We start from the raw sequence: 26,891 nt of genomic DNA on the forward strand, positions 1-26,891 counted from the left end.
TCTTAATTCTCAATCTCCTTATTTCTCTTTCTAGTCACTTTTTGGTCTTACCGTCTTACCCCAAACCAAGAAAACAATGCGACTAACCCACCTCCACAACCAATCCAACTCGGAATGAAACTCACTGAGTTTGATACCTCCATAACCATGGCGGCCAAACCTTCTTCTTCTTCTTCTACTACCTCATCTCATCTTAATCGTTCTGTTCTCGTCATCGATCTTAATCAAGTACCATCACCTTCTGAAACCCTACCTTCACCTTCGTCTTCGTCTTCTACCTTCATTCTCTCTCCGACTTCTCTTGTTCGTTCCATTCATGATAACCCTAACCTTCCTGAAGGTTTGCCGGCTGAGATCCCTAATGGTGTTGATGTTTTGCCCTGTGCCGTTTGTGGTTGTTCTTCGGCGTTTGACTCTGATAGGTTGGTTTGTGATGGATGTGAACGTGGTTTTCATTTTTCTTGTACTGGATTTCCTCTTCCGTCTACGGTTAAGCCGGAGGATTGGCTTTGTAGGTTTTGTGTTGCTGATGGTGTTTCTAGTAACCGTTGGCAGCTTGGGAGGAAGGAGGATCGAGCTGTTAGACTTATTGATATGAATGCTTCACCGCCTAGCGATGGCGATGGAGAAGCTCTGGTCACGGCTGATGCAGCCGCAGCTGCAGGGTCTAGGTAATACTTTTGCTTATGTTTCTTTTTAGTAAAATGTGGTTTATGCATGCAGTAATGCGATAAAGAAAATATATTTTCAGTTTAATTCTAGGTTAATGGAATGGTCATTTTAATATGCTGAATTTGTCAATGTGAGTTGCTGTGATTTGGTTACTAAGTTGCTATCAATGTTACTGTTAAAAGTTCTTGGTATGGAAGTTTGATTTGAGGAAATGTGGTCTGCTTTGTGTGGATTGAGAGTTTGGAGAAGTGAAATGTTGTAAATTTTGTTGTTCTAGATTTAGGGTTTATTTGGTTAGGATTTAGGTGAATTTGACGCCCTAGATTAAAATTGTGTGGATGCACGGGTCCGAGTAAACTTGTTGAATAGATTTAAGTTTTATGGATGGAGGAGTTCAATTGTTTTGATGAGGGAGGGCAGAAATTAATCTCCCCCCTCTCGCACAATTTGTATATGAGAAAATAAAAGGATTCTTGTGTGCATTGAAGGAAACTATTTTTCTGTGCTGTGCATTGCACAAGTTAGTTATATGATGTTTTGTACGGTATTGTGAAATCTTTCAATTAAACAAAGGTAGTTACGGTCTATTTAAACCAGTAAAGTGGCCGCAGCAAATTGAATAATAATATGTGGTTGAGTGTTGAGTTAAGTGATTAGAGATACTGCAAAAAGAGAGAAGTAGTAGTTCAAGAATGAGAAGAACTTAATAGACTAGCAAATTTAATTTACTCTTTATGAAAAGGTGTAATGAAAGAGAAAAAGAGAGTTGGACATCTTTCAAGGTGGTCTGCATTAGTAGTTGAATTTGTATGAATTATGAGAACGAAATATCAAAATACACCTTTGATTAGGTTGTGTAAAACAAGCATTTTATGTGTTTGTATGTAATCTACAAGGCTACAACACAAATGTAATATGCATGTATTAGAGTTGTCAAAAGGTGATCGGACATGCTAATTTGAACCCGACTCAAAATTAGAGTGTTTGGTTCAATGTTTTGACATATTTATTTAAATAGGTTTGTGACTTGTTAATTAAATGGATTGGTTAAGAATAGAGCTCCAGAGTCCGAGCTCAACACAACAACTTGAACTCTTATCTTAATAAATTACTTAGTTAAAAGTTTTTCATTATTTTATCATAAATTTTTCCAGTATTTTAATTTCAATTTTCTTTAATTTTTAAATTTGATTACCTAATATTCATTGCTTCCTCGATTTTGAAAGCTAGGATGTGAAGCTTTCGAGATTGGAGGAAGTACCTTTTAGATTTTAATGTAATTACCGCTATAATTATTTTAAGGTTCAAACCATGGAATAAAAATGAGGTTGTTACACCATGATTGTAACAAATTTTGAGCTTCCCGAATACCTAAACTCTGCCACGTGACCTATGATTTAGAATCATGGAGTAACAACCATTATAAGCTATTATCCTAACATATTAGCAATTATTATCTTTTTATTTTAAAAAATTGTATTTAATTTAAATAGGTGTTTTAGAAAACTTGAATATAGAACGCTTATTTCAAGAAAACAATTCATATTGCGATGTCCTTAAGAAGGATTTTAACACTATGAGATTCCGCATCGTTAATGCAAGTAGACATCTGTATTTTTTTCTACGGTTCAACTTATTGAATCAAATTGGGCTACCAAATATATGTGATAAAATGATAAAAGGGTCAAGATAATAATCGAGTTGGGTCTGATCAGATCATGATCGTTTTGAGCTATGTCACCCGGAACATGAAACGAGCTGATCTGATCTGGAACATTACATCAACGTTCCTTATTATATATGCTTTATTCATCAATATAAAGGAAAAAAGTAAAAAAAAAAGAGCCCTTTCTGCGAAGTGTGGAGAGAACAGAGATGTGAAGAGAGGGGAGAAAAGGGACGAAGAAGGTGAAGAAAAATGAGCCTTTTCTGCTAAGTGAGGAGAGCACAAAGATGTGAAGAAAGGGGAGAAGAGGGATGAAGAAGGGAAAAGAGAAAATCATCCCTAATTTGCCCGCATCGATGCCAAGAGAAGAGAGAGAAACTACATCTTGTGGTTGCCAAAGCAGTGTTATGGTGGTTTTACCGGCGGATGGCTGGCCGAACCGGGGCTCGTTCACCGATTGAATAACCAACAGGAGCGAATTGGTTTTCAGAAACCTTAAATGAGAAAAGAGGGTAGCACTAAGAAGAAATTGTTGCAAAAAATATTGTAAAAATAATGAGAAGAGAATGGAAAATAGAATTCAAAATATAAAAGGATAAAAATGTTACATGATGAATCAGATTAGAGGATTGAAGACTACAGACGATTTGAAGATAAAAATCCCCCCATTGAAAGCTTCTTTTAAGCTTCAGCTACTTGAATGAGGGAATAGTCTTTATGACATGAAGAAGACATAGCAGGCCTCTTTTAAGATTTGAATATTAAAGTTCAGCAAAGCTAAAAGGAAAGGGTATCACTATATTGTTTCTAGAAAGACATGAAAAAATTGAAGAGAGAGTTTTAGTGTATTGTGCATACACAATTCTCAAACTAAAACTCCTGTGAAAGTAGTTAAATTTTTTTTATGTTATTTTAGAATTGTACTTGACAGCTGTAATTGTAACACCCCGGCCCCTCGGACCGCTGGTGACTACTCTTGGAGACTGTAGACTAGCCCCACAAACCAACACAAGTCTTTCCAGCGCACTTTGGCCTCACTCGTGCGTACCCGGGAAAACTTCCCATGAGGTCACCCATCCTAAGATTGCTCTCCACCAAGCACGCATAACTGTGGAGCTCTTAGCAAATGGGCTCCCTAGAAAAGAAGATGCACCTTGTTGATATGAGTAGTCTATCAATTCTTTTTCAAGCTAAATTTGGGGTATTACAGTAATACTCCTCTCTAATTCATTATTTTAATATTTTTTATCTTGTGACTCTATTTTATCCTTAAATGTTTGACATTTTAAATAAAATAATATGAAAAACTCCCACAAATAAAATGCACGAATGATCAACCTAAAAATCGAACCAAACAACCTAAGCGAATGAACAACATAAATGTCGACCAGTGAATCGTGAATACAACTCCACCCAACAAATCAAACCGAATTGTGAATCGTGTGACATTCCGCTTATATTTCATTTGAGAATTTGTTGTTTTTATATGGGTAATTTAGAATCAGAAACACCTTAAATGGGTTGGCCCAAATCTTTTTATTTTTCTTTTACTTTTTCTGTTTTTAAAATTTGGTTATTTTTTTTATTTGACATGCTTCACATTAATTGAGAGGATGGTGTGATGAATTGGGTCAAAGGGTCTAAGGGCATTATTGACAATTTACTGTTAGTTAGAATATTTGTATTTTAGTAATTTGTTGGGCTTAGGTTTTATATTGAGCCAACCTTGTAATTATGAGATAATATTTGGATATTTGTCAAAGAGGAATAAACAAAGGTGTCTGGGCAAACTCAAATTGCTCCACAAACTATCTGATTTTATCCTTTTATTTTTTGACTGTCTCCTTTTTATCCTCTTAAATAATTTTAATTTAAAAGTAAAATGTCAAAAGGTAACCGTACCCGTCGTTCCTGAGTCACTTTAATTAGGGTTTCGTGTTCCCGTTCCATGTTCCGGAACGTATTGCGTTCTAGATAACATAGGTTTTGAGTGAATGCGTGGGCTTAGGGGAGGCCAACCTATGAACGTGTCATGATTCTGATCTAACCCTAACGGTTGATTTATTTGGTAGCTTTACATAGAAGTACACTCAAAAAATTTGTTTTTATGTTCTGTTGAATCAAATTCAAAAGACCTGAAAGTAAGCTCGTAATTAAAAGTGAAAAATTCCTTCTAACTAGTAGATATATGTAATAATGAATAATGCTTTGTTTGGCATCTCAAGTCAATCTACACAAAATCACTAGAAGGAAAACATATATAATTTCAGTGGTGGAAACAAATCAAGTATAATTTATGTATATGACCTGTATTTTGGCTGAACTTGAAGGGTGCTGTTCTTCTCACTCAATATAAGTTGACTTGCTTCGTAAAACATTGTTCTAGTGCATCGCATGCATATCTTGGATTCTTGATTCTTGCTATAGTTGATGGAAGAGGGCATGGCCAATTGATTTCATTATTGAAACATCCACTATTTTTGAAACAATTGAACAACTAATTCATGTAGTTGGCATTTGGCATGTCCTGGTAATTTGAGACTCTTGAGGGATGGGAAATGGAAGTTCTAGTCAATGAGACAATGCTTCGTATGGAAGTGTCACATTCTTCTATGAAAACTTTCCATAATTTTGGACCAAAGTGAATTGTCCAAGTTTCTTATCCATGTTCGAGCGTTAAGTATCTAAAATGTGTACTTGAGGTACAACGAAAAGTCTGAATGACATATTTTTTACCGCCTACCTTCCCTCGTTCCACTATGTTCATTTTGATTGCTTTGTGAGTTCCATAATTTAGCAATTTGTGGTTATGTGTATGTTTGGTTAAAGATGGGCAGTTAAACTTGTATTGCATTTCCTTGCTAAGAATTGATGCATGTCGCAATTAGAATTTCGTGTTAGGAAGTTCTACCATTCACTTGGGGGATGCTAGGCTAGCATTTTCTCTACATTATGGTGAATACTAAGTAGGATTGCTAACCAAGCTGTTGTTTTGTTTTTTCAATTTTGTTTCCCAATTAAGCACGGTTAATTGTTAATTTATATTTTGTGCATAAATGGCTATGTTGTTGAACATGTTAAGGAAGTGTTTGTCTCCACACTAAAGTACTAATTGATTTGATTTTACCCTTTTTGTAGCAGAAATTTCTGTTTCAGTAATAATACTTTTGGAAGTGGCCTGCTTTCATATCCAAACTTTGTCTATTCGGGTAATGGGTTTGGCTTTCAGAAGGCATCTGCAATTGTAACACATACAGTGAAATTAGGTTTTCAAGATATTTTACATAGCAAACTGTCATCAGCTAGAGGTGTTGATGACATAAAGTATGGATCTCAGTTAGGTCGACATAGGAGTAGTGGCACAGCATTTAGATTACCATCATGGAATTCAAGTGAAGTTTTGCAGTCTCTTAAAGAATTTGTTTCTGAAAGACATGGTGTTTTAGATGAAGGTTGGCGTGTTGAATTTAAACAATCTAAGAATGGTTGTGAATCGTATGCTGTTTATTGTGCACCAGATGGGAAAATGTTTGAAACCATGTCTGATGTGGCTAGTTATCTTGGTTTGACATATAGTGGAAATTCTTTGGAACTTGAAACAAGGAGTGACTATAATTCTACATTACATGGCAATGGTTTGCATCTACCTAAAAGAAGAAAGGTGATGAAGATTCCGGTTGGCAATGGTTTCCTAGAGAACAAGGGCAATTTTTCATGTGGGTATAATAATGGTTCGTTATCAAATTTCCAGAAAGAGCATTTTATGAGTAAGCCTGATAAAAGTATAGAAATTATGGCATCTTTACCAGAAGAAAATTGTGCTGCTGACTTGCATCACTTCCATGTAAGTTTTCTAGTGTCAATTGGGTTAGTGGGTGATTCTTTTTTCTGTTTGATTCTTCTTTAACTGATGATTTATTTGCATCCAATTGATTCATTGTCTGTCTTTCTTGTCATGTCATGCCTTATGTATGGTTGTGTTTTTTAGGAAGGGCTTCCTCTTCAGTATGAAGATTTTTTTGTTCTGTCATTGGGAGAGGTCGATGCAAGAATATCTTATCATGATTCCTGTCAGATTTGGCCAGTGGGTTATAGGTCATGTTGGCATGACAAAGTTACTGGATCCCTCTTTCTTTGTCATGTGCTTGATGGTGGTGATGCAGGACCAGTTTTCAAGGTCAGGAGGGTTTCATGCTCTGCAATCCCTATTCCTTATGGTTCAACAGTTCTGCAGAGGCAGCGTGGTACCTCTTTGAATGGTTTAAGTAAAGAAGTTGGAGATAAAACAAATTTTTTGGAAGAAGAAAGCACTATAGAGATGCTTCTTGCAGATCCTTGCTTCCCACCAGAAGATGATTCTTTGTCATGGCTTTTAAGTAGTCCAATTGAGGTTGATGGTCAGAAGGTAATTCATTCATCATCTAAAATCCATTCTTCTTCAGAGAGATCCCAAGATGTTGTGGCTCATAACTTATCCACAGGGGAGAGGCTTGGTGAATTTTCTGTGGATGGTCGTTCGTCATCTTTATTATGGAGCATATTATCCCAGAAACTTGCTGATACTTGCCGCCAAATCTACAAGCAGAAGGGATCTCTAAAGTTCTTCTGTAAACATGTAGAAGATGGCATGTCATCCTTATATGATATCATGGCTTTTAAGAACAGAAATCCATTTTCTTCATTGGATAAATTTTGCAGCTTATTGGGCTCATTGAAAGTCCCATTGGTTGTGAAAAGTGATGAAGAACTTGATTCAACTCTTGAAGCATTAAAGAGTTGGTTGAGTTTGGATCGATTTGGGTTGGATGCTGAATTTGTCCAGGAACTTATTGAACAATCTCCTGATGTCCATCGATGTGAACATTATGAATCTTTGGGAAGGAGAAATGATTGTTTGAGACTGCCTTTGGTTCGCAATGGGCTGTTGCTCTTCAACGGCAAGAACATAGAGCAATGTAAGCATGATTCATTATTTTATGGTTTGTATAAAGATTACAGGACAACTGAAGAGCCTGCTAGCAGCATTCATAATCGCCCTGCTGGTACAGATTTGGGCGCCAAGCTTCAACCTCATCTTGTTGGAGATGTTCTTCAGGTTTGCCCTCTTCTTTTTAAGAGAAATTTTGTGGAATTATTAAGCGTTCTGTTCCATTTTGTTCTGATTTAAGGTATTGATTTTTCTGATTGTATCAATTTTTGCTTCATGTAGGTATGGGAGCTTCTGCGCCGTTTTCATGAAATTCTGGGTCTGGAGTCTTTAAAATTTGATGAGCTTGAGGAAGAACTCATTAACCCTTGGTTTGAGAGCTTGTCGATGCATGTATCTTGTGAAAGAGACTCTCCAGGTGGTCAAATCGTTTCTGCTGATGGATCAAGCATCTTGAGTGAGCATACTTCAGCATCGAGTAGTGAAGTAGCTCATCCTGGAGAGAACGGTTTTGTAGAGATGCAATCTGCTTCCTTAAGGGAGGATGCTAATGCCAATCAAGCATTGTCTACTTACAGGAAGTGCACAGGCATATCATTGAGGAGGGCTCACATCTCATTACTTGATGTGCTCGTGAGTGAGCTGCAGATTAAAGTTGCGGCAATGGTGGATCCAAGCATAGACGCAGAGTCTAAGTCACGGCGAGGTAGGAGGAGAGATGTAGACAGCTCAATACTTGCTATCAGGCCAAAGCTTAATCTACTGCCTATTAATGAATTGACTTGGCCGGAATTGACTCGGAGATATATATTGTCTGTGTTGTCAATGGATGGGAATCTTGATTCTGCAGACACTGTTATGCGTGAATGTGGAAAAGTCTTGCGTTGTTTACAGGGTGACGGAGGCGTCCTTTGTGGTTCACTTGTTGGGGTGGCAGGAATTGAAGCTGATGCTCTGGTAAGATTTTGCAGATATACTTGTATCGCTTTTCATTTCCCATAATATTTATCTCACATTACTTCCTCTAGAATATTTGTGGGTTTGGGCCTATAAGCATATTACAAAATTTCAGATACGGTTGTTCTGTCGTGGTTGCGTTAACTGTCGCAAAACCACTTTCGTGGTCAGTGAATAGGTTTTGGAGGTTGTAGCGGCCTTTTGGTCGCTGTAATCTTTAAAGCATTACAATGTGGTTGCGATGTGGTGTTGTGGCCGACATTTGGCATTATGGTAGACACAGGTTGTAGGTTAAAGCAATATGTACTCACTAGTTTTAGATGTGTGTTGATTTTTGATGATGGACCTCCTTACGGCACTTTTTGATGATTGTCTTGACTCTCAAGATTAATTGCTTTGAAGCTCTATTTTGGAAGTTCCGCTCAGGTGCTTCAAGGCACATATATAGGCACTCAAATCTGGGCGCTGTGATATCTGTGGATGTAATTTTCAGTCCGCATCATGTAAAGTGCGAGGGGTTGCACCTTGACAGTTTGAGACACATGAGAGAGAAGTAGATCTGGGTTGCATTGTGAATGAAAAACTATTTTTTACGTGGTTTCTGAAACACTGTATTTCAGCAAAAGGTGTCATATAATGCATTTGATTTCTTTAATTAGAACCCTAATTTGAATTTCCCTATTGAATGGTTTTGAGCTTGATGGGTATCGTCGACTGCTAAGATAAATGTGAAGTAAAACAAGGTTACAAATCCTAAGATAGAACCTTAAACTGCTATTTAGTAAGGGATTTCACTTGCCAACAAATGTTCTTGTGTTTGCTTTTTTTCTCTCTTTGATCCTTTCTTCTCTTGTCACTTCTTGATGTTATGTCCTTTTAGGGTAAAAACTTGCTATGTCCAGCAATATTTCACTTCCTATTCTCTCTTATTTTGTCTTCCCTTTCATTCTTGTTGACTTTTCCTTTTGTTTTTATTTTCCTTCAAATTTTTTTCCTCTGTTTCTGTTTTTAGTTATTGTGGAAATTGGATAATATTTAATCTTTTCATTTGTTTTAGTGTTGGAAGTTTCCATGCTTGTTACCATGGAATAATGCTAGCTTAATTAAGCGAATCTAATATCTATCTTGTTTTTCACTCACATTCAAATACGTCTAAATATTGATGGTGAAATTATTAATGAGATTGCAAAGCATTGTGTTATGCGTGAGCATTTGAATAAATTTGTGCTACCTTTGAAAAGCTTTTTTCTAGGGGGTAAAAATGGCAAAAATTATTGAGGCTCTAATATATTCATGTTTTTACTTGGATTAAATGGATCTTTAAAAAGAAATGGCCATACTAAAGGAATATCGATGTAAATTGAAAGCACCAAATTGCTTTAAAACACAACAACAATGACAGCTTAATATGAAACAAAGCAAATTATTATGAGGGTTTGTCGGTTGCTAAGATTATACTTTATTCGGCCTTATCTTATATTAATTTATAAGTAAAAAATTAAATTTCAATGATCATCCACCAATGTTCTTCTCCTTCGTTCCGTATCTATTGACATATGCTCTTGCATATCTCAATTTTTCATGGCATTAATCACTTTGTTATCCATGTTATGTTCGGCCTACTTTTTCCGCTACTTCTTTTATAACTTTCCACTTTTATGACAGGTGCATTTACTATCTTCTTTGCACTTACTGAACCAACTTAAGTGACCCTCCTAAAGCAATGTGTTGGTTGCAATTACTTAGATGTGTTCCTTTGTTTTGTAAAATATCTTTTCATATCTTGGTATGGATGAACATAGTTTCTGAGGTTAAAAGTTTATGTATCCTTGATAGCTTTTTTTGGTATATGCAGTTGTGTAAAGCTATGCCTAAAGTTACTCTAAGTTTGTGTGGTACATGCCATAGTATTGGCTTCTCTAAATTTATTCAAGTGTTTTTTGTGATTGATGAGCTCATGGCTGCAAATGAGTGTATCTTGAGGATCGAACAATATAAGGGTGTTTGGAAGGGGGAAAATGTTTTCTCGGATAATTGTTTTCCTCATTTTCCTTCCTTGACAAGGGGCATAAATGAAAACTTCAGTGGAAAATTGTTTTTCGTCCCTTTGCAAACATTTTTCTCTAAAGTTTGTCGGAACTTAGTTTCCTTCACTCTTCCTTTCTCAACATCTCTATTTCCAGTAAGTTTTCCTTAAAACTAAACTGAAGAAAACAAATAATCTTTTGTATTTTTTTGGAAAATGGCATTCATGGAAACTGTTTTACAAAGAAATTATTTATCACCAAAACAAAAATCCCTCCTAGAGGTTAGATCCTTATGCTTCAGTGCTCTCAGAGAGAAGGATGCATTATTTGCATGATTGAAATGGTGAGGTTCTTTTTTTCTCCTTTTGCAGCTGGGGATCTGGTTCCTGTTTTATGTTTAGGGTAAATAAAATTATATTATTGAGTTTCTATCGAAATTAAGTTTGTTTGATGTATATGTGTTCTTAACAAGACACAAGTATGTTTGTCTTGGTATTATATTCTGCAAGTTGATTAGCTTCTAAGTAGTACTATCTTTGTATTTTTCTACTTGCAAGTTGCAACACTTCCCCTTGTAGGCTGTTATAAAATATTTGCAAATAATTGATTTTTTAGGCAAGTTTTTCGAACCTATTATCGGAGCTATATCTAATTGGTCCCGGTATTGTTATTTAATATGGCAACATGATTACACCGAAACTGGTCCTTAAAGCCCATTCTCTATGTTTCTTCATGTTGCATATGATTATATGGTGTGGACCACATGACTAAACTGTAAAACACCTTTATTGTTGCAAGCTAAAAACCCGGAGTAAGGAAGTTTATTCTGGGAGTATTCTGACTTTGGAGTACTAGTCTTGGTATATGAGGAATCTTGTATCTGATTTTCATCCTTCTTTGATCTTGATTAATTTTCACATTTGCGTACTCGTTGATCTTTTTTACATGTTTGATTCTTAATTTTTTGTCTTATATTTTCATTTCATTTTATATTGAAGTTAACATGGTTTTAGAAATAGAAGTACAGAAAGGTTTAACATAATTGGTCTTCAGTTGCTTGCAGAAGCCAAAAAACGCATTTTTGGATGTGTTAGCAGTGTTACTGATCATCTGACCATAGAGGAGGATGATCCTGAACCTATTGGTACTTCTGGAAAGATCGGCAATGGTGATGGAAGTATTCCAGAGTGGGCTCAAGCCCTTGAACCTGTGAGGAAATTACCTACAAATGTCGGAACAAGAATCCGAAAGTGTGTGTATGAGGCTTTGAACAAGGATCCACCAGATTGGGCAAGAAAGACCCTGGAACACTCGATCAGCAAGGCAGTTTACAAGGGAAATGCATCAGGACCAACTAAGGTAGAATACAAGACTATTATCATATGATTGAGATAGAAAAGGATGACATATGTTATATTGTCCTGTGTGTGATTCATCTTTTATTCATTTTGATCGTCACTATATTAGTGATGTTTTATTTTTTATCTTGCTCTTCTTTTGTGTGTGTCTGTTTGGGGGTTGGGGGTCAGTTTTTTGTAGGATTGATGGCTGGGAGGTCTTAGAATGCTTAACAGTTGTTGGTTCATGTACCTCTGTTGTACTAGTTTAAATTCCATCATTATTATTTCAGCTTACTATTATTTGTTATCTTGCTCTTCTTGTATATGTTTCTGTTCGGGTGATATTAACAAACCATTTTACGTATTTCATCGTGTTTTCAAGTTTTTAAATTTAAGTTTGAGGACGAGCTTTTTTTAAGGGTGAGTTGATATTTCAAAAAAAAAGTTTAATTAATACATTAAATTTTGAACAAAAAAACTGATTTAAGTAAGGTTTTTTTTAAATAGAAAAAGAACTTTCTACATACAATATTGAGTTGAAACTTGAATGTGGTTTCTTCCACAACTTTTATTTCTTCAACTCTCTCAACAATATCCTTCCTCCTTATAACTTAGTAACTGCTTGTGTCATTCTTTACGCCATTCCGCTTTTCTTTTTATTCCCTTCATCAAACTCCCTAGATTCAAATTCAATCTGCAAAAATACAAAAATTCAAGTCATTGAAATCATGAGTCGAATATGTCTTCTTCTTCAATCTTGTAAATCATTTTTTTTGAATGATTGTCTTTGTCTTCCTTCTTCTGTTATATTATTTTCTTTTTAAATCATTTTTCTTATATTTAAATTTGTTTTAGCTTTTCCATGTTTGACTTTCATACCTTCATTTTGAAACATTTGATTAAGTTTTGATTGAGTTTTAAAGTCTAAAACTTAATAATTTGAGTTTATAAATTTTATAGAATGTACACTAGATCATCTTAATAGATATTTTGAATTTATCATACGTTAATATTTTATAATGTATATTAATGTAGGATTTTTTTATTATATTAGTAGATGGAAAGGTCATAGAAAGTTATTATTAGAGATGTTAGACTTTAGGGTAAATGTTTGGGACCTTGGAATGAGGTTCGCATAGAAATCACTTATAATCAGTAAAGTGGATTGTGTATTTTCTCTTTCAATCAGTTGGTTTTAATTTTTACGAATTAGATTTTGATTTATTATGTTGTAATAGACTTGTTCGATTTTGTTTGGTTCAAATTTAACAGTTCGTTTAACCTTACCATTAGGACATAAGTTCATGATTTTCCTCTAGAAAGTATTTGTAAAAAATTGAGCGAATTATGGGGCTGTTACATTGGGGTTTGGGGTTGGGGTCATGTGTTTGTAGTATTGATGGCTGGTAGGTCTTAGAATCCTTAACAATTGCTAATTCATTGGAGTACCTCTTTTTGTTGTGCTATTTAAATTCAATCATTATTATTCCAGCTTACTGTTTCCTTTGATCTTGTAGCTTGTGAATAGAAATGTGAAGTGCAAATGTCCATTCTCAAAGTTTAGGGAAGTAGTTTAGTACATGGATAATGCCTTGGCTTAAAGTTTTTGTGTTGAAAACTTATGATTCCTATTACACTATAAAGTCTTCTCTTTTGCTATCACTTATAAAAATACATCTCTTATTTGTGAGTTGGTTTATTTGAAGGGGAAGGGACTGGATATGAGGAGTCTGAAAGATCCGAACAAAATTGTAAAGGAAAAATAATGGGTTTTTTGATGCTAAAAAATAATACCTCCGTCCCACGGGTTTTGCTACACTTGTACTTTTTGACAGTCCCATAGAATTTGCTATTCCCCAAGTTTCTTTCTCCTCCAAGTGGATGTCTGCTTTTTTCGTTGCCTTTTCTCTTTCCTCTCATAAACATGTTTTTTTTTCTTGCCACTTTCACATGATTTTGGCAATTGTGTGGCTTTGTTCATTATCTTTTCTTCTTTATTTGTTTTCTTTACTTGTATTTTTTTGTTGTCTTTTATTTTTGTTTTGCTATGTACTGCTGAGGTTCGCATCAGAGAACAGGTTTAGATTCACACCAGCTACCTTGGGTTTAGCATGCTTAACTAGAGAAATTGTCATATGTTTATTTAGATAAAAACACTAATTACCTATTTCCAGATACTTGTAAGAGGAAAGAAAATAAAAGTATATTTATAATTGTTTTTATGTGTGAATATCTATGTTCTCATACCCAATGACAATTCTTTGACAGAGTTCCATGTCCTGAAATTCAGGTATTGATGAGTCAGACACGTACTATTGTTTGACCTAGTTTGCCAGGTTGTTCTGTGTTTTTTGTTATGTATAAGTATGGATGCAACTAAATTTTTGCACTTTTCCGCACTAGGAATTAACTCAATTTAGGAGTAGATTGAAAGAAATCATGAGCGTGAAATTACATTTGACACTTTAAAGTTATCTATGTTTATCTTTATTAAATTCAGTGAGCATAGAGCAGTTCTGGTTCCACAAGTTTTAAATTAGACGAACATCAATGACTTCTATGTGCTTTGATCTCAATCTTTCTGCAATTGTGTCTGTCAATGATATTTTCTTGCGATTTGCCTATCTATGGCTACAAAATTATCTCAGTACTTGTAGATGTAGGAATTTTTGTGATTAACTATAAATTCCAATAAGTTGATTGTTTTATGAGTAGACAGAAAATCAGTGATTGTTTCGACCATGAGTTCGTGTTTGACAAAATCATCCAAATTGACCGCAAAAACATCAACGTGTGTTTGTATTTGACACACCTAGGTGAGTGTAGGTAAAGTAGGTTTTTGCTTTATTTGTAAGCTGTAGGTATATACGGGCTTGCTATAGTTCAACTGAATCAATTTCGTTTATTTTTGTCAAGTTTGTTAGTTATCAAATTATCGTAGAATATTGTATCCATTACATTTAACCGAGGATAGGAAGATAGCTGAATATATGGTGCAGCCATTGAATTTTTATTATGTCATCATAAATTTGTTTGGAGGAGAAATGTTTTTACTTTGTTGCCTTACCAGTAGGCCGTTCCATTCATTTTTGAACTTTAGATCGAAAGATGAAAAGGATCCCTGAAAACGTAAGGCATAATAAATAATATAATATTCCTTTTGTTTTTATTGTTGATATTTTAACAACTTTATAAAAAAGCACTAATAACTCATATTACTTAGGAAAAAAAAAATTATATCTAAATTTAATTCAAATTAATATCAACATGATACATAAAAATATATCTTTTGGACCCTGAAAAATTCAGGGATAGCCCGATTTTCTCTTAACCAATGGCCATGCTAGGTACTACCAATCAATAATTTTATATTAGAGGTTCGATTCCAAACTGAGTTGGATTTGAGTGATTGTGATCTTGGTGGGATCATTCACAGGTTATGTGTGTACTTGGTTCACACGTCAAGTAGATTTGATTTATATGGTCGAGAAAAATTTGATTTAGTTGCATGTCTCTTAAATTTCTAATATTAATTTATGTCTTTCCTTAGATATAAATGTTGCATTCATTTATTCACCTAAGATTTAAATTGTTTGTTTTTGATAAAAACAATTTGTCTGATGTTAACTTGCTTTTTTAAGTGACAGAAATACTTTATACATTCTCATGTATATTTTTATTATCCTGTCAACATTGATGCAGAAAGCTGTCCTGTCAGTGCTGGCAGATGTTCTCAGTGAAGGCTCACATCAGAAAACTCCAGAGGAAAGAAAAAAGAAGATGGTTCTGTCTATATCCGACACTGTTATGAGGAAATGCCGTATTCTTTTACGCCAGGCTGCTTCTGCTGATGAAGAAAAAGTATTTTGTAATTTGGTTGGAAGAAATTTGATCCATTCTTCTGAAAATGATGATGACGGACTGCTTGGATCCCCTGGAATGATCTCTCGCCCGTTAGATTTTCGGACAATTGACTTGAGGTTGGCATTTGGAGCCTATAGTGGTTCTCATGAAGCGTTCCTTGAAGATGTTCGAGAGGTATTTTGCTTCTGAGTTTTGTTTTGACATTGCAGTTATCTCATGTAATATTTTTCGAATTACATCCTTGGTGCTTTAAAATTTTTCTGCTTATCTCATTGATAATACCTTATTATAATGTTAAACTATGTGATTTTGCCAAAGTAAATCACATTCTGCTGAAGGTAGATTGGAAATTGCAGGTTTAGTGGCCCCAATTTACTAAATTTTCATTATGACATACTTGTTGAAGCTAACGTCTTGCAACATAATTTAATATTATTTCCCTAGGGTGGAATGATCAGGTATATTTTTGTACGGTAAGTCGGAAATGGCAAGTTTTTTTCCTTAACAATTTTTGTCTCTTTTGCGGCTTAAGTGAGCTGAGCCTAGGCATGTGCTGTAAAATATTTATTTAGCTTTGTAAAGAAGGATGTAGAGAGGTTGTTGCTGAAGTTTGGAAGACTTTTGGTTGGCAGTTGGCACTTTGATTGTGCACTTGGCAAGTAAGATCTTAATGACTTTTTGAGGGTATATATTCCTCTTAAGGTTTGACTCTTCTATGAGGCTTTTGTATTGTTGGAGTTTAGTTTTGGCCTCTAAATTCATGAATGGCCTCGTGACAACTTGAGGGATTCTTTTTTGTCATAAGTCCGGTCGTATGTGATAACCCCTTTGGAGTTGTTTTGCATATATCATTTTGTCAACTATATTATATATGTCTTTGACTCATTGTACTTACCTATACAGATCTCAAACTCTTGTATAGGAGGAGTTAGTGGTAAGTTAGTGATAGTCATCACATCGTTATTCAGAATGGTACTTAAAGTTGGTAGATGTTATGGAAAAACAAAAGCTTAACATCTTTTGTTTGCATGAGAAATAGTGGGATAGTAAAACCAACTGTTAGATAGGAAGAAAACTAGAGTTCATAGTATGATAGATCAGTGGTTAGCCAATGATGTGGTAGAGGTGTGTAGATTATGTGGTAGAATTTTGAGGTTGAAACTTGTGTATGGAAAAGAAATATTGATTGCAAAACTCCGTATTCCCCTCATGTGGGAGCAAAGATAACACTCAAATAGAAAATTTTTGGAGGAGTTAGATGGCATGATGTTTTGTTCATGGAGGTTTTAGATATAGAACGAGTAATAAGGATGGATAGTCTATCTTGGATCTTGCTCAAATACATATTTTGTGAGTATTTAACATGTGGTATAGATGACCTGAAAACCATTTGGTGAATATATATATTGGAGAGAATGCTTACTCATATGGATTAGTTCATGACTAGGATGACATATGATGCTTAAGTCTTAAGCTTTAAGGTCATACTAGGTGGATGTGTAGTTACTCAAGTTATGAGCCATACCATGAAGCTATGGGAGAGGGTGATAGAATATAACTTGAGAGGATGCACAAATATCTGTAACCATCGCATCTTATTTCACAAGTAGTATTGTAGAACTCGAAATAAAGACGTATGAAGATGGCTTTGAGTCGTAGTCATTGAAGATAAATTGAGAGAAAGGCATTTACGTTGTTTCCTTAATGTGCAATGAAAGATGCACCTGTTAAAAAGTTGAAAGGTTTAAATTTTGATGAACTTAGAAGAGGAAGTGGACCGAATATCACTTGGATACTAAGAGTAAAGAATGACATAAGAAATTGAGATTTGTAGGATCATATGACAATACATAATAATGGATGGAGCTGAAGAATACATGTAGATGATTAAATAAATTGATTTTTGTTGTAGACTAGTATTTGATAGAGCTGAGTAGTGTAAATTTTTTGGTAGAGCGTTGATTTGTTTGATATATGTACTCCATCGCATGTTGTTGGAAATTGTTGACATTGCTATTGCTCTCCTATTTTGTGGATCTTGCTCCTTCCACTTTATATTTTTCTTCGTTTGTGGGTTAGGGTGTTCCTTCATTTATTCTTTTTTATTGGTGATGTTGATGTGTAACAAGTCTTGTGAATTGTCATGGGATAAAGTTGTGTTCTCTGCTCTTTAATTGTTGGCTGGGAAATTCTTTTGTATACTTCTATATAATTTTATGGTTGCATTGTGTTTTATATTTTACTATATAAAGCTGCTTTCCTCTTTCTGTAAAGGTGGTTTTGGCCTTTTGGCTGACAACATTTTGATCATGTTGGCAGTTGTGGAATAATATTCGTGTCGCACACGCAGAACAGCTAGAGCTAGTTCAGCTGGCGGAAAGATTGTCCGAGAACTTTGAGTCACTTTATGAGGAAGAGGTCTGTGAACTTTCTCTTGTTAGTATTTACGGAAGCCTTATCATCTACTTCCTTCATTATATGATGCTTGCAATATCTCTTTATGACACACAAAATAAGCAAAGCGAAAGTTAGGCCGAATACCTCCACATTCCCTTAGTATAATTGAACATAATGGTACCCACGTTGCACAACTTGCGTATAAATTATAAGAATAGGGGCTTCATTGTCATTGGGTTGTAAAAATTTTGCCAAATCCAGAAACATTGCAACTAAGTAGATCATTTCCGTTCCAGAATATAGTGCAACTATTAAACCTAAATGGAAAGGTTTTCTAAATAAGAGTGATATGCTTTTAAGTGAAGGAAATAGAATTCTGACAGAGAAATTGAAATAACTTTTAGGTTATTTGGTTAAAGAAAATCTTACATAACATGGGTGGAAAAGCTCTAACATCATAACATAAGTCTTCTCCTGTCTGCATTGACATATATTAGCTGATATATAGGAATTGGGGAAATTTGGCAGTGCAACTTTATTTATTGAATCACAAGGATTTGAAAATAATTGAAATATACAATATTCAGTTTAACTAAGATGACAACTGAAACTTGATTTACACTCGTTAGTCGTTATTATATGCTATGCAAGCTCCGGAAGCTTGCTAAAATTTTTCGAGTGGTTCTTCAGAGGTGTCAAAATCAAAGGTTGAATGTTGTTCGCTAAGAAAACCATATTGATGCTAAGTCTGAATTTTTATAATGATACAACTTTAACTGCCTGCTTGGGCTGGATCGCTTTTATGTTGAAGAACAATATGATGCAAGGTATAGAACACACAAAACTAATAAAACATAAATACTATATTCTATTATTTGCTTCATTGAGCAGACTCACTCAAAAAGAGCCATGAAAATTCATGTACTCTATATTCATACGTATCTTGCTAACGCCTCCCTCAAATCCCAGTAGCAATAAGCCAAAATGCTTCGTTGTATCAACTTTGAAGTGGTCAATATATGCAAAAATACCCAGTGAACCTTGGTTTTATCATTTGATCTTTTCATGGGTTTTTGCTGCTACTGCTAGGAAATTTTAGAACTCAACTTAAAATTCAAGTGTATGGGACTATGGGAGCGTATTTGGTGTGTGTGCGTATTATAGAATAAATAAGAGAACTCATCCAAAAGAGTAGCGTAGTAGGTGAGAGAGTCCATTTACTCTATAAACCCCACATTAGTTTCCCACACAACCGATGTGTGGACAAAATCCCATAACCTTGTAATGGCCTCAAATTTATTCCATTACATTCGAATCCCCATAAGTTCCAACATCCTTGTTGGTCACGACTGACTTAACCCAAGCCACCACTTCGAGTTGGATCCTTGTTCGTCACGACTATGTTGGTCATGGTTTGCTTAACGCAATCACTTTGTATGTCACCACTTCGTATGTCACTACTCCGAGTGGGCTCTGATACCATTATTATAGAAAAACAAGAGAAATCATCCAAAAGACTAGCCTAGTAGGTGAGACATCCCATTTACTTTATAAATCCCACATTAGTTGCCCATACAACTGATGTGGGACAAAGTCCCATAACCTTCTAATGGCCTCAAAATCTCAAATTCCATTACAATGCGCCCTTTAAGTGACACCAATTACTTTCTTGGATGTCCTTATTTAATCGACACACTTAAAGTTTTCCATTTGAGCCTTTGAGGTTGTTTTTGTCACTCCTTTGTTGGTCTTAATGTGGCCTGCACGCTCTTATAGTACCTTTCATATTTTTCGGTATCCGACCCTTGATTGACTGTATTTCTACATCATATCTCTAACCTTTTTTCTTCCGCTCATAATTTACACACTATAAATGTGCCTTGGTCTTATTGAGAAACTGTATAATAAAAAGTTACAGGAGAATGTTGTATATTTTGTTTCTGTTTCTTCACATTTGGTCAAAATATTGAGTTTGACTAGGTGGCTTGTATGCTGGAGTTTACTTCACACTTTCGTTGCTTCTATTGCAAATTGAGTGTGCCAATTTAAAGGTACAAGATTTTTTGTGCTTCAATTATGGCTGTCGAGATGTTTTCATATATGGTCAAGCATTGGTTCAGCAAGGTAAACTGGTGTGTTAGGGCTTGATAGAAGGTTTTGATAGTTTGGTAGTTTTGGCATGCAGTCATGGTAGTGATAGAGATAAAGGTATGGGGTTGGGGGTAATTGGTAGGTAACGAACTTCTCAAGGAGAAGGCGGTAGGTGTTTGCTTGTGCTGAGGAGTGTGGTGGTTCCTTTGGAGAAGGGCGGAGGCTTTTGTTGAGCTTGATTTTATTTTAAAAGGAGAATAGCATTGACAGGAGTGGGAAAATCATGTTTTGGCGTAAAGTCATCAAGGAGAAGGGGTATAAAAATTAAGTAAAACAAAGCCAAACACTTGTACTCGAAGGAATTACAATCTCTTCTCCTTTTTGGCATGCCTTTATTTATTTTTGCAAGTGCTCTATTTTCATTTTTTTCAAAATTTATCTTTTTTCAAGCTTTTTGTGATGATTGATGCAGGTTGTCGCTCTTGTTGAAAGACTGAAAGAATACTCAGAAATGGAACAGATAAACGCTGAAGCGAAGAAGGAGATTAAAGATGTTCTTGCCTCCACGAGTGATATTCCTAAAGCTCCGTGGGATGAGGGTGTCTGCAAAGTCTGCGGAATTGATAAAGATGATGATAGTGTTCTTCTGTGTGATTCGTGTGATGCTGAATACCATACTTATTGTTTGAATCCTCCTCTTGCTAGAATTCCTGAAGGGAATTGGTATTGTCCCTCGTGTGTTTCTGGAGTTAGTGTGTTGGAGAGAACCTCTAAAGGTTTTCAATACATTGGCCCACGGCATCGTAGAAAGAATCATGGAGAGGGAGTTCAGAATTACTTGGAGGAGCTTGCTCGATTAGCTGCAGTAATGGAACAGAAGGAATACTCAGAATTCAGTGTTGATGAGGTTTGTTCTTTTTTTATGTTATATTCTATCACATGTTTCTGTTTTTATCTTTTGAATATGTTTCAGGTGTTGGAGATGGTATGCTCTGGGCTTATTATGCAGAAGAGTATCTTAGCACCTCCCCTTTTCTTACCTAGATACATCTAGAACCATCAAGTAAACTAGAATATGTTTAAATACCTTCTCGGCTTATTCTGTATATACCTTTTGGGTTTATTTTCTGTAAACTGTATGTACCTTTTTGGCGTATTGTTTTATGTTCTACTGCTTTTCTAGAATATTTCTTGTGGATTTGCAATCGATTTTGCATCCTCCAAAAAATTTATGTGATTTATTCATTTGCCTATGAAAGAGAAAGGACTTGGATTATTTCATCCAGAATTCAAATAATACGGAAGGTCACAAAGCACAAGTGAAGAGAATATCTTCATGTGATTCATCTATCGTGAAGGTTAATCAACTATCGTTGAGTTAGCTGTTTCCATGTTTGATGATTGGGTAGGGTTCTCAGAACCTTCAACTATAAAATATTGCTAGAAGGGGCAGAAAGAGTATTCGTTTAGACATTCATTTAGGGGGGAGTTGGGCAGGCGCATTGTTGAACCAATCAGCAATGATCTCTGATTTGAACCCTGTCACTGTGTCCTTTTTTGTGAATTTATCATCTGCCAAGAATATAGGGGATTCTTGGAAGGATGCAAAAGCAAGTATAAACATGTTTGTCTTCTACTACATTTATCTGGTTCATTTGTATGGTATGTTTTGTTTTTGTTGAATTGGTTATTGGTAGTTGTAGCTTGTGGAACTTTTTTTTTTTTTTTGAAATGAAGTTATGAAAAAAATTTTAACTGTAAAATTCTTGATTTACTGATGGACTTTCCCATTTTATGATGCAGAAAATCTTGCTGCTTAAATTTTTGTGTGATGAGGTGCTCAACTCCATTTTAATCCGTCAACATCTAGAGCAATGTTTTGAAACTTCTGCCGATTTGCAACAGAAGCTGCGGGTGCTGTATTCGGAGTTGAAAAATCTTAAACTACAGGAAGATACATTGGCTACCACAGCCACAAAGGTTTGTTCAGATATCCCAATTGTGGCTGGAGATGCTGAGCGAAAAATTGGTAAGGTGGATAACCATAGCATTTGTGCAGAGCTTCAGCATGGTATAACTGAAAGCAATCATGTTCCTTCTGTCTCTGATAATGCTCAAACAAAAGGGGAGGTGGGTTCTTTGCATTCCATTTTCTATAGCAGATGCCGAAATGTTAAACACTTGGAGAAAAACAAATCTGGTGACATTCAAGTTAAGCAGTCTATGGATTCTGATACTCAAGTTAAAGGTCTTGTGCCAACTGACGATGATGAGAATACCTCTTGTGAAAATCATGGGTTCCGTGAAAGGTCATCTAAACGTCACAAGAGCTCGTCTTTTCAGGCTTGTTTGGTTTTGAATGATGATGTGCCGGAAACTAGTGGAATCGATAGTAAATCTGTTTGTCAAGGTAAAGAGTGTGACAGTAGGTTGCTGGATCTCTCCGCTGTGTGTAGATCTGAAGATCTTGAAGGGGTTTCTGTTTCTCCAGGCCCTTTGAACATAGAAGCTGCTGAAACTGTTGTTTGTTTAGCTTCAAAGGAGGTGCAAGCTTCCAATTTGAAGCATAATTCTGTGCAGAAGGAGCTGTCTGGACTTCAACAGTCAATTGCAAATGTAGAATCACAGCTTATGATGTCTTCCGTGCGCATGGAATATCTTGGTTGTGATTCATCAGGTCGGTTGTATTGGGCATCAGCCCAATCTGGCGCACATCCCCGGGTGATTGTTGATGGTACTATGGCCTTGCAACCTATATCGCAGCATGCTGGATATGGAAGCATGGTGAGTGCTGGTATAAATGATAGTCATTTGAGCTTGGAGGGTTCGCGTGCTGGTTGTCCATTTGTTAATGGGACTAATTCTTCTCATCCAACTTGCTCCCGATGGGTTTATTATCAATCTGAAGAGGAACTTAAAGAACTAGTTATGTCATTAAAACTCAACAATCCCAAAGAAAGAGAACTGAAGGATTCTATTTTGAATTGGCATAAGCTGAGATCTCATGAGTTGCATCACTCTGGGAAACATGATAAGGCCCCATCTTCAATGTCTATATCTCCAGAAGAGAATGATAAGCCTGGTGCTCTTGTCACCAGAGCTGACACTGTGCTTGAGCATAAATATGGACCTTTTTTTCAGGCAGATATGTTGGAAGATGTAAAGAAAAGATTGAGGCGTTCTAAAGGGACTAGTGATGAAAAGTTGTATAGATGCAGATGTCTTGAACCCGTATGGCTTTCTAGATACCATTGTTTTTCCTGCCATAGAACATTTTACACTGTGGAGGAACTTGACAGTCATAGTAATGGCAAATGCCGATCAAGTTCAACAATCCCTAGGAAGAGGAAAGAGAGTGGTGAGCCTCTTGGGGGCCGGACAATGAAAAAATCTGAAGCTCAGCAGCATTTTTCTATGACAAAGGACAGAGTTCAAGCTTGTAAAAATGCTGATTCTGATCTTTCAAGGTACACTAAATTCCTATGCAAGGATTCAATGTGCCCTTATAAATTTGAAGATATAAGCTCTAAATTTGTCACAAATGACTCTATCAAAGAGGTGGTGTGTGGAATAGGATTGATTGGATCAGATGGGACACCATCAATTGTCCCTTCTATGTCTCCTTATTTGAATGATCCAACATTGCGGATTGTGGTTTCAAATCAGGATATTACTGCTGATGTTGATCAATGCAAGATTCCTGAACAGGCAGTTGGCCAAAATGATCAGCCTGCAGGTAAAAGTTGCATTGTTAAGGTTGATCCTGGTGCTCGAAGGGTTATGCCGAACAAACATGATGAGACTACTGAAGCTGGTTTGTTACTGCCAGGGTTCTCTCGTGAAAAATCTAAGAAAATTGTTGGGAGTAATTTTGTGTCATTCACCATTACTGATCCCTATTGTATGGTACCAGAGTCTTCTTTGAAACCAGTGGCTGCTAGAGGTGCTCAAATACTACGACAACTAAAAATTTGCTTACTTGACATGGAGGCCGCATTGCCTGAAGAAGCTCTTAGGCCGTCAAAGGTCCACTTAGAAAAAAGAAGAGCCTGGCAAGCTTTTGTAAAGGAATCAGAAACCATATTTGAGGTTAGTTCTGTTTCTTTCTAGTTTTGTAATCAAACACAAAGGTACACCCAGCTTGCTAATGTAACTTCTGATCAATTTTGTTATGGATTCGATTATTGTTTTAGCAATAGTAAATTTCCTATATTTTAAACTTATTTCTGTTTCCTGGTTCGTCGACCTTTCAGACTATTAAGCTGGGCAACATGCTCGTCCTTTTACCCTTGATCAGTGACGAAACTTGGTTAAAAAATTGAGTTGGGAGGTGAGGGGATGTGAACCTTGATTTTGTGTTTGAAAATGGGGAGGGGGAAAGGTTTGAACTCTTAACCTTTTAGTTATAAAGAGGTTAACTTTGCCACTAAACCAACCATTAATATAGCATGATTTTTTAAGGTGTTATCATGTACTCTATCATTATATTTAAGGGAAAGAGTTCGGGGGGTGACGCCCCCTCCCACCCTGACAATGTTTCGCCCTTGCCCTTGAGAATTTGGTTTTCCTATTTTACTAACATGTCATTGTCTATTTCTTTATAATGCTGCTACTTAATCAGTAGCATATCCTATTTCTCTATGTTGGTGCCCACTTCAAGTGTTTTGATAGTTATGGCTTCTTCACCAAGAATATTAATATTTTTTGGTTAATGTTTACAGATGGTCCAGGCAACAATTGTATTGGAGGACATGATTAAGGCAGACTACTTGAAAAATGAACGATGGTATTGGTCATCATTATCTGCAGCTGCAAAGACCTCTACTTTGTCTTCACTCGCTCTGCGAATATATGCCTTGGACAATTCCATTGTTTATGAGAAGCCTTTATCTGATCTAACTTACACTGGCAGTTTGAAGCCCGGTGCTGATGTAGATCAGCAATCACCATCTAATTTGGATTCATCAGAGAAATCTAAGCAAGGAAGGCGAACCAGTAGGAGGAGGAGGGATGCTGAGGGTTGACAGGATTTAGATGTTTTCTGCCTGGAAATTTTTTCGAGTGAAACAGGATTCCTTTTTGAAGTGCATAGCAGCAATTTTGTTAGTAAATGATGGTCTTCTCTGACCATGTTTTGTTTCTGGTCAGGAGGGTTACGCTAATAGCTAAATGATATATGTTGCTGCCCATCACTGAGGTTCTTCGGGGGATTCCATGCTTACATATTAACTCGGGTGTTAGGCGAAAAAAAGTTTCGCAGAGGTATAGCATCCTATTTTCGACTAAATTTGTTGGAGCTTCTTGATTGAGTTTCTTGGAACTTGGAAGGAATGAATACCTTTTACTCTAGGTATTACTATATATCACTAGGCAACATTGATATATGTAAATCAGAAAGATCATGTAAAGATAGTGTAGGATTAGAAATGTATAAATAACAGCCTAGTAGAATTAGTCAATTGCTCATTTTTTTTCACAGCTTCTTCGGCTACTACGTACCTTACTAATTATCATCGTTCATATTCTTCGTGGTGGATCTGTCTTCCTCGTCGTTAGACGAAAATGTTTGGTGGAGAGAAATAATTTGACGAAAATAGAATAGGTCTATGTTTACAATTTCTTGGCGATCTGGAAGGAGTTTGTGGAGCTTAAAGATAAAATAGAAAAAATAGGGCATTGTTAAAAGTTATCATCTTTTTTTATTGTGTTGTCACCCTTTACATATTGAAATTCAAATATTGCCCTTAATGAAAATTTATAATTTTATCTCTTTAATTTCGCTTTAATCTAAACTAAAATTCAATTTTGAAACACTATAGCAAATGACAATGATTGCCAAAAGGATTTGGTAAGTATCGATTAAAAACGTTAATTTTATAAAACAAATTGATTGTGCTGAAATTTGATACTTGTTCACTCTTTGGAATTTGCACTGATTTTTAGTACATCTAGTACCACAAAACACACCACTTTACCGTGCTGGAGTCACGTGCTTTATGCTCAAACTTGATTTGTTTTACACAAATCTTGGCACAAAACACTATTTGGTATATATTATTGTGTTGACGTGGTTAGAATTGAAAATGATAGTAATATGATAGAAATTACGAGTTAAGTTGCGATTTATGCGTTACTAAGCTTTTTTGGCACTTTCGCGCATAAAGTAGAACTTGGTTTGTTTTGCACGAAACATGGCACACAACACTATTTGGTATATATTATTGTGTTGAAGTGGTTATAATTGAAAATCATAGTCATATACTAAAAATTACGTGTTAAGTTGCGATTTTATGCGTTTTAAAACTTTTTTGGCACTATTGCGCATAAAATATCTCAAACTTGGTTGTTTTGCACGAAACTTGGCACACAACACTATTTAGTATATATTATTGTGTTGAAGTGGTTAGAATTGAAAATCATAGTCATATACTAAAAATTACGTGTTAAGTTGCGATTTTATGCGTTTTAAAGCTTTTTTGGCACTATTGCGTATAAAGTAGCTCAAACTTGGTTTGTTTTGCACGAAAGCTGGCACACAACACTATTTGGTATATATTATTTTGTTGAAGTGGTTAGAATTCAAAATCATAGTCATATGATAGAAATTACGTGTTAAGTTGTGATTTTATGCATTTTAAAGCTTTTTTGGCACTTTCGCGCCTAAAGTAGCTAAAACTTCGTTTGTTTTGCACGAAACTTGGCACACAACACTATTTAGTATATATTATTGTGTTGAAGTGGTTAGAATTGAAAATCATAGTCATATGATAGAAATTACGTGTTAAGTTGCGATTTTATGCGTTTTTAAGCTTTTTTGGCACTTTCACGCATAAAGTAGCTAGAACTTGGTTTGTTTTACACGAATCTTGGCACAAAACACTATTTGGTATATATTATTGTGTTGACATGGATAGAATTGAAAATCATAGTAATATGATAGAAGTTACGTG

The 26,891-nt window shown here is 35.6% G+C and overlaps 1 protein-coding gene across 2 annotated transcripts; it reads left to right on the forward strand.

Annotated features, from left to right (window-relative positions):
* LOC130803260 (methyl-CpG-binding domain-containing protein 9) lies at positions 1 to 25,417 on the forward strand. 2 transcript variants are annotated; one of them, XM_057667461.1, is made up of 10 exons: positions 1 to 671; positions 5,477 to 6,182; positions 6,327 to 7,433; positions 7,548 to 8,222; positions 11,303 to 11,608; positions 15,292 to 15,627; positions 17,773 to 17,871; positions 20,414 to 20,848; positions 21,745 to 24,030; positions 24,663 to 25,417. In XM_057667461.1, exons 1-10 carry the CDS (start codon positions 115 to 117, stop codon positions 24,963 to 24,965), a joined length of 6,810 nt encoding a protein of 2,269 aa, XP_057523444.1. In that variant the 5' UTR covers positions 1 to 114; the 3' UTR covers positions 24,966 to 25,417. The 2 variants fall into 2 exon arrangements, with proteins under 2 accessions (XP_057523444.1, XP_057523445.1); XM_057667462.1 differs by having other exon boundaries at positions 5,480 to 6,182.
* Positions 25,418 to 26,891: the final 1,474 nt, after the last annotated feature.

Source organism: Amaranthus tricolor, chromosome 16 (genome assembly GCF_026212465.1).
Source record: "Amaranthus tricolor cultivar Red isolate AtriRed21 chromosome 16, ASM2621246v1, whole genome shotgun sequence".
Taxonomy (NCBI): Eukaryota; Viridiplantae; Streptophyta; class Magnoliopsida; order Caryophyllales; family Amaranthaceae; genus Amaranthus; species Amaranthus tricolor.

Coding starts and splice junctions, on each gene's coding strand:
- LOC130803260 (XM_057667461.1), top strand. CDS start 115: ATGAAACTCACTGAGTTTGATACCTCCATAACCATGGCGGCCAAACCT. Junction 672..5,476: donor GCCGCAGCTGCAGGGTCTAG/GTAATACTTTTG, acceptor CCCTTTTTGTAG/CAGAAATTTCTGTTTCAGTA. Junction 17,872..20,413: donor AGTCACTTTATGAGGAAGAG/GTCTGTGAACTT, acceptor TGATTGATGCAG/GTTGTCGCTCTTGTTGAAAG.